The sequence below is a fragment of the Hyaena hyaena genome, unplaced genomic scaffold (genome assembly GCF_003009895.1).
Source record: "Hyaena hyaena isolate Hyena2069 unplaced genomic scaffold, ASM300989v1 scaffold_187, whole genome shotgun sequence".
NCBI lineage: Eukaryota > Metazoa > Chordata > Mammalia > Carnivora > Hyaenidae > Hyaena > Hyaena hyaena.
Window position 1 is genome coordinate 566,303 of NW_024080820.1, and position 13,764 is coordinate 580,066.

The window sequence follows — 13,764 nt, forward strand, 5'->3', positions numbered from 1 at the left end:
GCTTTGTAGCATTTTACCTTCCCCTACTTCCATCACCATCTCCTCAGCTCTGCGGTAACCTTGAAAACCGGTGGCTTTGCATTTATTGTAAAAACCTGCAACTGAGGAGGCAATGGAGAGGAAAGAATGGGTTTGAAGCTATCCAAAAAGCCATCCCCAGAAAACTGTCATCATTCAACCTGTCTGGAAGATCCCTGGAAAGAATCCATTCTCAGAGCTTGTCCTTACTTGACCCAACTCAGAACTTTTTTTTTTTTTTAATTAAAAGTTTATTTATTTATTTTGAAAGAGAGAGAGGGAGAGCACATGTGCACACATGAACGGGGGAGGGGCAGAGAGAAAGAAAATCCCAAGCAGGTTCCGTAACATCAGCGCAGAGCCCGACATGGGGCTGGAACCCACGAACCGTGAGATCATGACCTGAGCTGAAATCAAGAGTCGACGCTTAACCAACTGAGCCACCCGGGTGCCCCAATGCTGGTGAAGTTTTAAAGCGCACAAGAACTTTACAAGGAATCTAAGGCTTCCTTTTCCCAATCTTTATCCCTCTAATCCTTTTTTTTTTTTTTTTTACCAACTCAGAACTTTTTGTTGTTGTTGTTTCTGACTCAGAACTTTCTATATGCAAACAGCCTTATCCCCAGGGCACTTATCAAAAACAATGTGTGGTGATTGCTCAAACAATGTGTGGTGATTGCTTAACATCACAGCTATGTCAGGCAAAGATGCCCGTTGGAAGTAAGAGGTTGACCCTAACCACTTAAAAGGAAAAACTGGAGAATAAGAGAGACAAAGGGGTCTTTGAAAGGCTCTGATATAGTCTCTGGGACCTAGAAGGCCAAGACTGTGCACATATCCAAGAAAGATATGAGGAGCCAGTCACACAGCCACATATTTATTATCTAATGCTCTGTATATGAAATGTTCAGAATCGGCAAATCCTTAGAGGAAGAAACTATAAGAATTTTGGACACAGGATGGGGTAATGGGGAAATGAGGAATAATGGATACAACATTTCTTTTGTTATATCATTTTTTTAATGTCCATCCATTTTTGAGAGAGAGAGAGAGCGCGCGAGCACGTGCGCACGCGCGCACACACACACGTGGGGAGGGGCAGAGAAAGAGGGAGACACAGAATCTGAAGCAGACTCCAGTCTCTGAGCTGTCAGCACAGAGCCTGACACAGAGCTCCAACTCACAGACTGTGAGTTCATTACCTGAGCCAAAGTCAGATGCCAACCAAGTAAGTCACCCTGGTGACCCAACATTTCTTTATGCATTGATGAAAGTGTTCTAAAATCAGATAGTTGTGGTGGTTGCACAATTCTGTGAATCATTCTTAAAATCTTGTATTTTACTTATTAGAAGGTGAATGTTTCAGTAGGTGGATCATATCCCAAAAAGTGTTCTTTTTATTAATAAAGTGAATGAGAGGTATGATGCATTTTCATCTGATACAGAGATTAGGGATCTGGTTATCAAACAGGATGATGAAAAAATGGAACACTTTAAGCTTTTAGCACATTACCCCACTCTTTTGTTGCTTTAATTCCTGATCAGAGTTTCCAGGCTATTCCATTGTCCACCATATTATTTTTAACCCAAATGCTCTCGGTTGGTCAAAGAGGTTTTTTTTTTTTCTTTCCTTAAAATTCAGTTTATGTTTAAATATTTAGCACATATATAAGGAGAAAAAGTGAAAATACAAAAGGTAACCTAGAAAAATCCTTTGCTAAAATATAATGTGCAAGCTCACTATGAACCTTTCCCCTTTGCATATCACAGCTGGGTTTCAAAACTCAGCTAATGAAAGTCCAGAAGTAAGAGATGTCACATAAAACCTATTTTACATTTACAAAGCTCTCCCACACAGTGTAATACAGGGAGTATTCTGATTAAGACTTTACAAACTACAGTATTCTGTGCTTTGGCCTGATATTAAGGACCCCCAGGGGGAAATGTCTGAGAGGCTATTTCCTGTTACCTTTTGCCAGGAGTTTGCTCCTTGGTTTCCTACCCAGGATATTTGGATAGACCAGAATGTCTGGCCACTGTATTTTTGTACTGAAGTGGGCTTAAATAACTTTTATATATACCAGGAATGTAAAATGACATTTTAATTAGAGAATAACTTTTTAAAAGGGACAAAAGCAAATTCTCTCCTAGGTGTTAGTCCTGATACAAGGCACTAAATGATGCTTTAAGTAAAACTGATTAAATAAATACCAAGTGCAGAAGTGTGATTAGACATTATTAATGAAAAGTGATAAATCAGATATTAAAATTTTGAAATGACTGCAGTTGGTTTACTTATTCATTCAATAAGTATTTTATAGTGCACTGGCTATACAGCATCAAAAAGAAAACAGACTACTCCCCTGGAGCTTAAAATTTCCACTGCTCCTACACAGAAACCAATAAAATTAAATAAAGAATCATGAAAAACTTGAAAGAGCGCTGGTCTACACATCCCAGGATCCGAATCTCAATTTCATGCCTATCACTTACTAGACAAGTGATTCCGGCTATGTCAACTGAGCCTTGACTCCATAACTTGAAATGGTATGTACTGCCTGCATACATCATCAGTTAATTCTATATAAGGAGAAAAATATTTAAATATGCCCTAAAAACTACCAAAAGCTATACAATCACAGGCTAGCAATATTACTGAAATGTATGAAAAACTATCAGATCCTTTGCAATGAATACTTTTAGTTAATATAGACAATATATTGAAGGTCTATGTGGTTAGCAGTAGAGCTCAGTGCTAACTGTCAAGTATATGAACAACACAGAATGACATATATTCAAAGGTGTTGACCTTTCTCCATTTAACTGTTCTAATTTCACCTGGATTTCTTTTACATGTCAAATTACATTCCTAGCCTTGTGCAATGTTTGAGTCAGAGGAAGAGAAAACGAGTCAAACAGACTTCCATCAAGCTTCCAAACTGAGTAACAAGTACCATAGGCTTCTTTACTCTTCACAGTATGTGTTTGCCACCTCTACTTGAATCTTAACAAGTAACAAAACTTTCAAAAGAGAGAAAAATCCACTTAGCAAAAGAAAACAATTGCTATAACTGCAAACACATTAATGGGACTGAGTTTTTGCTTAAATTACCTCTGCGCCTCTGATGAAAAACATTGTCCTTAAGAAAAATGAAGTGCTTAAAACATGACAAAAACATTAAAAACTTCAAAGTCAAACTCATGATGAAACCAAATTTTGCTTGGCATAGTTTGGGTTTGCAGTTATTACCGTCAGGTAATAAACAAAATTCTGTATTAATCACTGGCGAACACCAAGCGTAAGAAACAGTTAAAACGTAGGTGCTGTGTGAAACGACAGAATCCAAACAGCCTGTCTCTTTGGGTCTACAGCAATAAAATAACCCTGCTTTTCTTCAGACACTGGCAAATATATACCATGATCGCTAAAAGTTAGCTTAATCCTTCCCTTCGTGGTTCAGAATGAAAATCAATACATTCATGTCCTAGACCTAGGATGTGACCTTCCTCTGTGGGTTTTCATGAAAGAGGGAGGAACAAACAAGAAAATGACCCTGGCTGGATGGGTTTTGTATATTTTTCAATCACTTTGTGATTTAGGAAGTAGAAAATAAGAATTAAGACAACTGCAGAGCAAGTTCCTACAGTGACTGGGCTCCGATTCTGTTTGCCAGTGCGGACTGGATCAGAGCTAAGGCTCGGGGGCACTTCTGCCCAACTCCACACCCACCAGCATTCTGGAAACTTAGTGACTTTACTAAAAATTTGAGGGACGTTGAAGAAGAAAATCGCATTCCAGAGCAGACTGTCTGCCACTGTGTAACTGGCCCCATCTCCACACTTTCTGTCCCCTCTCTGTCCCCACTTTTGTTCTGGAATAGCTGACGTTTGTCCTCAAGCAGAGTTTCATACACACCATTTTCCTTAATGTGCGACTGTCAGTCACCAACACGTAAAAGAAATTGCACAGCCAATAAAGGAAGGAGAAGAGGGAAGTAAAGAAAAAAGACCACACAAGCACTTCAGAAGCAAATAGGGGGTGGATAGTTCCCATTAAATCATTGACATTCTATCACAGAACTTCCCGCAAGGCACCAATAACAAAATAAGTAACTTCACTTACTTACTCTTCTAACTATCTCAAAACAAGTAACTTCAAAACAGAAGCACAAACTTTCAGAGAGGAGCCACCATAAAATCAATACCATTGTATCGGGGAAAGCAGAGTGCCTCAGAAATGTTGAATGACGTTGATACATTTTCATTTCCTACCCTTATCCCTATCTGGATGGCTGAGCTGATGGCATTTCATGTTTAGAAAGAGAATTCCCAGTTAGGTGTGCTGGGTAAGTGTGTGCAACTTTGTCTCTGTGACCAGTTCGTTGTTGTAAATTAAAAACATTGGTTGCCATGCTTAAAATCTGCCTGTGGGTGGACGGGTATTCAGCATCTACAGACTTACTTGTGTTCCTGTGAGTTTGGTCCCCCGGGAGAGAAGCATCCGTGGTCCGGGCTGGAATGTGCTGGTTGGGATGTGTAGCAGATATCACACTGCTCTTGTTGCAAACTGTATTTGTAAGAACAATATCAGACACCTGGACTTCACCATCGGTGACCAAAGGTTCACTCCCATTTGATTTAAAATAGGTTTTCTTTAATGTTCCTGAAAGAAATAAAAAAGCACAGATATTTTGATATATAACTAGACATGTCTATTTTTAAAAGCATATTGAGAAAACTCTAGAACTACTTGACTAAGTCTCATTCTATCCAGGCAAACCCAAAGAGGCAGATGGTGGCTTGCAAAGCTACCCACTTCATTGGAACAACCAAGAGAGTTTCTCTTCTACCACAAATGACCTAATCCTGTGAAGAAACCACTGCTTTCTCAAAAGCTTCGGGCATAGAAACTGGGTCTCCCATCTAGGGTTCCCAGTGTCCAAAGAATTCAGGGCAATTCCACCTCACCTGAGACTCACAACAAATAAATGAAATGTGGTGAATCTCAGTGTTTCCTTCTGGCTTTCTCAGTTTCTCAATTTCATCCACCATTTTATGCTACTTAGTACCCAGGACACATGCCCTTCACATCTCTGTATCTGCCACCAAAGGACAATAGTGCCTGCTTTAGTTCAGCCTTATATTTCTCTACATTTCCACTAAGTTTCAGTGACCTGTGTATAACAAATAAATAAAAATAATAGAACTCATATATTTACCAAGGCTAGATAAGAAACCCCCCCAAAACTAAACTCTAATTCTAGAAAAACTAAGAGAAGGAACTAAATTATCTTCATCTTTGACCAGAAACTGTAAATATTATAAGATGTAGTCATTAAAACAAGATAATTGTATCAATTCGTCCTTTCTCAAGGTAGTGATTCATTGACAAAATAGTCAAATCTAAGATTACTGAAAATCACTTCGCTTTGGCTTTAGGCAGACACTCCTGAAAACTTTGAAAGAGATCATGTATTTTTAACTTAGTAAAAATAGACAACAGATTGTTTCCAGAATATAGCACTGCAATTGAGTATGTCACTAAAATAAACAAATGTGATATTGATTCATTATAGAAATACCCAAGGGAGATTTTTTTTCTAAAGGAATTTACAGTGAATGCTCTAATTGGCTCTCACTTTTCCAAACAGTCCACGGACCATTAAAAATAAAAGAAATATAAATAAAATGTTTAATATCAGTCTATGGAAAAAATTTCTCTACATGTGCTTGACACTTGGAAAACATTAACTACAAATCAAAATAGAAAAGCAGCTGTTTTCTAGCCAACTAAGGTCAACAATTTCATCTGCCAAAGGATTCTAAATAAAACGTTGGAGCATAAAAACTCAACCGTGACCATGTGGGGCAGGTAACATACTCTCCAAACTGTCTGTAGGATGAGGAGTAAATATTAAGTGCAGAAAGTAAAATGAAAGACTTTATGTAATTGTTTTTTTATTTTCAAAGTGATTTAGATCAAAATAAATGTATGTGATAGACTTGATGACTATATAAAATGGGTCTCAACCATATAGAAAAAATTATGAATCAATTAGATATAATTTTACTTTCATCCATTTATTGGTTGCTCTCACCGTTACTTATTTTGGCATAAATGGACTTTTCACAATAACATGTTAATTCCATTAATGTGGCCATGATGAACTTTTAAAGTCCATAAAGCTGACTTAGCATGCTAACCCTCTGAGTCAGCAGCCAGCTCTGTCAACATTCATTTAGCAAATGCCAACTCCTCACAGTTATATCCCTGAGTAATCCACTTAAAAGGAGTTGCTTTCCATATGAAATATTTCAACAACTGGTCTTAACATTATGTTTGTAATGATTAGCCAAATTAATAATCTTTCTTTATCTTTTTCATCAAACCACAGTGGTGAAAGTGTTAATAACATCTGCTTAGGGAGGCAAACCATAAGAGACTCTTAAATACAGAGAACAAACTGAGGGTGGATGGGGGGTGGGAGAAAGGGGAAAATGGGTGATGGGCATTGAGGAGGGCACTCTCTGGGGATGAACACTGGTGTCGTATGGAAGCGACGAACCACGGGAATCTACCCCAAAAACCAAGAGCACACTTTACACACTGTATGTTAGCCATTTTGACAATAAATTATATATATTTAAAAAATGACCTAAATGAATCACTTAAAAAAAAAAAAAGAAGTCTTCTGAAACTGACTTTCTTAGGAAACACTGACTTAGATAACAACTCTCTAAAAAATTTCAGCCTCCTTGCTCTTAAATTCTACATATCAAAGCAAGCTAGCAGAATAGATAGAAAGGCACAGGTAATACATGATATATGGTAGTAGCTGTAGTTAATGTTCCTAAAGTATATTTTTAAGAGATAGACAGATGAACCAACCAACAGAGAAGGAGAGAGAATAAACCCAAGGACCTGTGTTTAAAAGCCTGAACTCATTAAACAATTTCTTTTCAAGCATCTCTGGAAACCAACCACCTCTCAATTCACAGTTGGTCATTTCTACGTGCGTACAAAACTTAGAACTCGGTAAGACGAAATAAATACCCTCAGGCTACACCATGATGAGCTATAAAAATGCTGAGCATGATTAGCCCAAAATGGAGGGTTCATTCTTCCAATTTTGGCCCATCATTTTCTACATTCTTATTTTTACAATGTCATGGTTAAAAGTACAGCTTCTATAAGCCTGACCATGTGGGTTTAAAAATCATCTCTGGTGCTCACTAAACTTGTAACTTTGGGAAAACTCTCAAATGCCATTAAATAAGGAAAATAAAAGTCCCCTCATGGGACTGGCTGTTAAGATCAAATTAGTCTCTCTCTTTCTCTCTCTCTCTCTATATATACACACACACTGGAAAAGTTCTTGGCACATAGTAAGTTCTCAATAACTGTTAGTCATTACTACACAATGACAGTAATGAAAGTAAAACTGCCTTCCTCAGGGCTATGTAGGCACTTTCAAATAAATATCAATTTCCATTTTCTCTAAGTGCATCCCACATAACCAAATGGCTAAGGTAATTTTCAAAAGTGAATCACTTAACCTACTTTTGGAGTAAAAAGAAACGTGGCTCTTTCACACCCAGTTAATAATACAAGGCCACACCAGTCAAGGTTGTTTGGATCAAAAGTGTTTCAGCTCTGGAACACAGCTCTGTTGAATTAACAATGTTTAAGGAGGGGCACTTGAGTGGCTCAGTCGGTTAAACGGCTGACTTAGGCTCAGGTCATGAGCTCATGGTTCGTGGGTTCAAGCACTGCGTTGGGCTCTGTGCTGACAGCTCAGAGCCTGAAGCCTCCTTTGGAATCTGTGTTGCCCTCTCTCTCTCTGCCCCTCCCTACTCACACTCTGTCTCTCTGTCTCTCTTTCAAAAATAAATAAAACATTAAAAAATTAAAAAATAACAACCTTTAAGGAAAAGTCTATAACTCCAGTAACAATAGCCAAACTTCACTGGTCACTTATAATGAACGTATCAAGCACTGTGGTAGGCAAAATTAACGTTCCCCCAGAGACATCCACCTCCTACATCCCAGAACCTGTGAATATACTACCATACACACCTTAAATGGCGAACGAGATGCTGCCAATGTGAGTTAGTCATGGAATTTAAGATGGGGAAATTACCCTCTATTATTCACATGAACCCAAGACAGTCACAGGGTTTTTATAAGCAGAAGAGGGAGGTGAGAGGTTGTGTGTATCAGAGTCATGCAGTGTGAGAAGGACTTAATGGACCATTGCTCATTTTGAAGATGGAAAGAGGCCGGCCACAAGTCAAGGAATATATGAAGACTCCAGAAGCTGGGAAAGACAGAAAACAGACCGTCCCCTAGAGCCTCCAGAAGGAATACAGTACTGTCAACACCTTCATTTTAGCCCAGTGAGACCTATTTTGACTTCTGCCCTCTGTAACTCCAAGGTGGTGTATTTGTGTTGTACCAAGTAATCAAAGTGTTACAGCAGCAATAAGAAATGAACACAGGCACCTTGCTAAGGATCTTCACTATAGGCATCTACTGAGTTAGCCTTCCAACAATTTTGTGACATAGATGCCATAATTAACTCTACAGAATTACAGAGAGAGGAGGAAACTGAAGTTTTCAAGAGTTATTTAATGTTTCCAAGAACGGAGTCAGGACATAACACACACTCACACACACATACACACACACACACACACACACACATACACCCACACACACTTCTTACTTTGGACAAATGCTACAGGTTTTAAAAAGAATCAACCATCTTATGCATGTAGACAATTATCTTCCTACGATGGGAGTTTCCAAGTAATGCCTCATCTTTACATCTCTAGCCACGTGGTAATACATTCACTTGGCATTTTTCTATGTGCCAGGAACATTCTATTTACTATTTGCTGAAAACACAGCATTTCGTAAAAGCTTCCTATCATCAAGATGTTTATAGATTAGTTGAGGGAAACAGGCATGTAGTCTAAAAACACAAACCATGATACAAGTGCTTGGAGAATGGTAAACATAAGACAATCTGATGACAGAAAGTAGAGAGGTAGCTGTCATTCCATCTGAGAAAGTCAGGAAAGGGGTGCCTGGGTCGTTCAGTCGGTTGAACGTCTGACTTTGGCTCAGGCCATAATCTCACGGTTTGTGGGATCAAGCCCCGCGTTGGGCCCTGTGCTGACAGTTCAGAGCCTGGAGCCTGTTTCGGATTCTGTGTCTCCCTCTCTCTCTGACTCTCCCCTGCTCATGCTGTCTCTCTTTCTCAGAAATAAATAAAACATTAAAAAAAATAATAAAAAAAAAAGAAAGTCAGGAAAGGTTTCCTAGGGGGAAATGGTCCTCCTTATAAATCTTAAAAGATAATTAAGCATTGTCTAGGTTTGAGCAAAGCATTTGTGGGGAAGCAGGAGGTGAGGTAATAGGGAATGGAGAACTTTCTAGTTGGAGCAAAGGGGGAAAGATAGGCAAAGCCGAGCAGCAAGTGACTAAACATGACTAGCAGGGAAGGCTAAAGAGAGAGAAGAAGCCAGACTGTGAAGAAGAGTTCTTGTTAAAGGCTTGGATTTGTTCTTGTGATGAAGAACTTTTGAAGGATCTTAAAAAGCATGGCACATTAGAATGATCACTCTGGCAGCAGCGTGGTGATGGAAAGGGGTCAAGTCCAAGTGAGAAAAGAGAAAAGCCTGAACCAAGGCAAAAGCAGTTGAAGACTAAGGTAACTTTTGGAAGAGGCAAAATTGTGGGTACATCAGGGAAAAAGTCAGAGGTCACTTCAAAGTTTATGGTTTGAATTACTGTGTATATGAAGAGACCCCTCATTGAGATAAGGGTAACAGTCATTAGCGCTGTTCATCAAATATTTTGAAGTCTCTCACATTCACTAAGACACATGCTTGGGTTACATTCTCTGGCCTCATTCTCTGTCTCTGGACATTTCTGATGTTGTACTCAAAGGGCACAAGTTTTCAGTTATAAGGTGAATAAGCTCTGGGAATCTAATGTACAGCATGGTGATTATAGTTAATAATACTGTATTATTAAAAAAAAGAATCTTTGAAAAAAAAATATCCAGTGCTCTTTTTCTTTCTCTTTGGTACAATAACTACACAGGTGCATGATGATGGCTGGTTCATCACTTTAGTCTCTGAATGAGCATAGCCCCCATGTCATTCACAAAGGACATCCAGCATGAGTGAGAAATTGACCTTTGCTATTTTTAAACCACTACTGTTTTAAGATTACTTTTGTTACACATTATTGCATAGCCGATCCTGACTGATACAGATAATGAAAAATAGAATTTGTAGAAGCCACCTTTTGTCATTGTTATTACAATTCATTGAGTATAAAATCTAGAGCAATCTAAACATTTCCTGTAGAATGCCTCGTCAGACCCCCCACAAAATCTGATCTTTGTGGTCCCAGAGGATACACTGTTTGTATCACACATATACTCAAGAGCAATTGTCTGTTTCCTTGTCTGCCTTCCTGAGGTAGGAAGGTGTATTATGCATGTCTGCATCTTAAGTGCCCAGCAGAATGCTTGGCACCAGCGTAGGGCTTAATGAATATTTGAATATACATTGCCAAGAGAGGCATGAGTGTAAAGTGAGAAGAGAGAGAGCGTAGGACAGAAACCCCAACATTTAATGGCGAGAAGAAAGATAAGCTCAAGAAGACAGAGATAGAACAGTCAGAGACAGAAGCAAAGTCAAAAGTGATAATATGCAGGCAAAACAGAAGAGCGTTTTGAGAAGAAAGTCAAGACTGGGCAAGATTCTATCTGGTCACATGATCCTACTAGAATGAAAGACGGTGCTGCTGGCATCAACTAACAACGAACATGCTCTTTCTCAACTGGTGTAAACAAGCACGGAGAGGAAGCAGGGGCTCCTCATTTTAAAGTCTTGTTCAAACACACATCAGTTTCAAATGCTGTGCATTGGATAAAAAGTCACTGGTGCCCCAGTAACAATATTTAGTAGGATGACAAGAAGAGAAAGAGGGGAAGATCAGATCGCAGTGGGTGGAGGACTGAACCAAGCAGAGAAATCACCTGGGGCTCTTGCTGGAATGCAAAGGGAGGAGGTTGGAGTGGAATTTGCACTTCACACAAACTCTCAAGTGATGTTGACCGTTGCCAGCCCATGCACCACACTTTGAGTATAAGGCTTTAAACTCCCATTTCAAACAGCTTGAGACATTACATATAACCTCAAGCCCGAGCAGTTAAAGAAAACTATTCTCAAGTTTAGAAGCTCTATGTCCATGAATCTGTACCAGAAGTTCAGGGTTATTAAAGGAACTTGGGGGCTCAATTAAGTAACGTGGAGTTGGGTCATAAAAGATCAGAGGATCTTAATTTTTTTGGTGTAAGGAAATAAGGATCTGGGAGGCTTTCCCATGTTAAAGTGATAGTCAAAATACAACATTATAAATTAGGAAGTTAAAATTCTGATAACTCCAAACTCTTGTAAAAGTCACAAGCTGCAAAGAAATTTGCTAAGAGAAAAACTATATTTAAGTTCAATGACGTTTAGCTCATCTAGCACTTAAAAAAATTTTTTAGGGGCGCCTGGGTGGCTCAGTCGGTTAAGCATCCGACTTCAGCTCAGGTCATGATCTCACGGTTCGTGGGTTCGAGCCCTATGTCGGGCTCTGTGCTGACAGCTAGCTCAGAGCCGGGAGCCTGTTTCAGATTCCGTGTCTTCCCCTCTCTCTGACCCTCCCCTGCTGACGCTGTCTCTCTCTCAGAAATAAATAAAACATTAAAAAAAAATTTTTTTAAATGTTTGTTTATTTTTGAAGGAAAGAGAGACAGAACATGAGCAGGGGAGGGGCAGAGAGAGAGGGAGTCACAGAATCCAAAATGGGCTCCAGGCTCTGAGCTGGCTGTCAGCACAGAGCCCGACGTGGGGCTCAAACTCAAGAACCATGAGATCATGACCTGAGCCGAAGTCGGTCGCTTAACCAACTGAGCCACCCAAGCGCCCCTCATTGAACATTTTTGTAGAGGAATAGTTCTCTTGAATTCAAGAAAAATGGCCTATTTACCATATTTGCTATAATCTTCACCACTACAATTTTTCTTTCTTTATTGCATGACAAAACAAACAAAAAAAACCCACATAGTCCTTTCATAGTATTAAGAAAATTAGGAAAGTTACCTTATACCACACATAATAAGCTTATGGCTAAAACAAACAAAATGTATTTTCGATGTGGGTGAATGGGAGAGCCTTTGAAACCAAGGCCTCAAAAGCCTGGGAAAGAAGATAGGGGGCATCCCAATGAGAACTTTTGGACCATAACTTTGATGAAATTGAATTAAGATGAACAATAGTTTGCAAAACTCAGTGCAAAGCAAAACCTAAAGCACCACACTTGTAGCACTATTGCAATACACCCCTTCATTTTTTCTCCCTGCCACATACTCTACCTGCTGCAACCTTCTTTCCTCACACCTGCCAAAGGCACCTTTTAAAACCAGATCAAACATGTCACTCCCTTCCTCCAGGGCCCTTATTGTCCCCATTGTGGAGTTCCTCATGAGTGTCACTCCCTCAGAAAAGTCTGCCCTCGACTCAATCGAGCTTTGGGCCCCTGTCATAAAGCTCTCCTAGTAACTGTCTCTTCCCACATCAGTTACCTCTGTTGGCATTAATTAATTGTGTGACCATTTTTTAATGCCTCCCTCCCTCATTGAATTGTGGCATCCAGGAGAGTAAGTTTATTCAGTTTATTCAATGCCATAGCATATTGCCTTGAACTCAATAAATGTTTGTTAAAGGATTGACTAGTATCAAATATGGCTACAATTCCATCTCTTTCAAATGTTTCCCAACATAGCAAAATAAATATTGCATATATGGGGCGCCTGGGTGGCTTAGTCGGTTAAGCGTCCGACTTCGCTTAGGTCATGATCTCGCGGTCCATGGGTTTGAGCCCCGCATCGGGCTCTGTGCTGACTGCCAGCTCAGAGCCTGGAGCCTATTTCAGAGTCTGTATCTCCCTCTCTCTCTGACCTTCCCCTGCTCACGCTGTCTCTCTCTCTCCTAGAAATAAATAAAAATATTTTTTTAAAAATATTGCATATATGTGTTTAGATGTTATTTATATATTTAAATAAAATTTCAAGCAGATATCCATTCAATCTCTAATAAAGTACTCTAGGGCAGAAGCTGACTCTTCCAGGGATAGCTGACAATACAATCTCTCCCCCTAGTTTAGTTCTGATAAGAAATGGATAACCACTGAAATTAGCACTCGGGTCTAAGCATAAAAGTCATGTGAAACTTGCCATCACATTGCAAACTCAACAGTCAGTCAAGTTTATTCCTTCCTAGCAACTATACTGGCAATTGAAATATACTGTGGCAATGGCTGGGTTATAGAGTTGTGGATTTATGGATTATGGGACTACTATGACAATGGATCATTGCACGAAGATTCTAGGTCTTATGGATAGAGTTAAAAAAAAGATAAGCACATTTTAAGTTAATTTTTGAGTGTAGTAAAAATGAATTATTTCCCTTAATAATTAATTTTGCCATGTACAAAAACGCTTTTACAAATTTTATTTCATTCAACTTTTGTAACAATGCTGCAAAATGAATAAGAATTATATTCCCCCTCTCACAGAGAAGTTAAAATGTCTGACGAAACCTCATACATCTGGTAAATGGAAGAGGAAGACGTTAAACCCCAGCCTCCTTGTGACATTATAAATTACTTTTCTATGTCAC

General features: G+C 39.1%; 1 protein-coding gene across 5 annotated transcripts in view; it reads right to left on the reverse strand.

The window, feature by feature from the left end:
- The window catches only part of CORIN (corin, serine peptidase), a 247,819-nt gene that overhangs the window by 193,505 nt on the left and 40,550 nt on the right, over nt 1-13,764 (reverse strand). For all 5 annotated transcript variants that reach the window (XM_039241111.1, XM_039241112.1, XM_039241113.1 and 2 more), the window contains exon 3: nt 4,481-4,681. In XM_039241111.1, the coding sequence (XP_039097042.1) occupies nt 4,481-4,681 (201 nt within the window). The remainder of the gene's footprint in view (nt 1-4,480; nt 4,682-13,764) is intronic.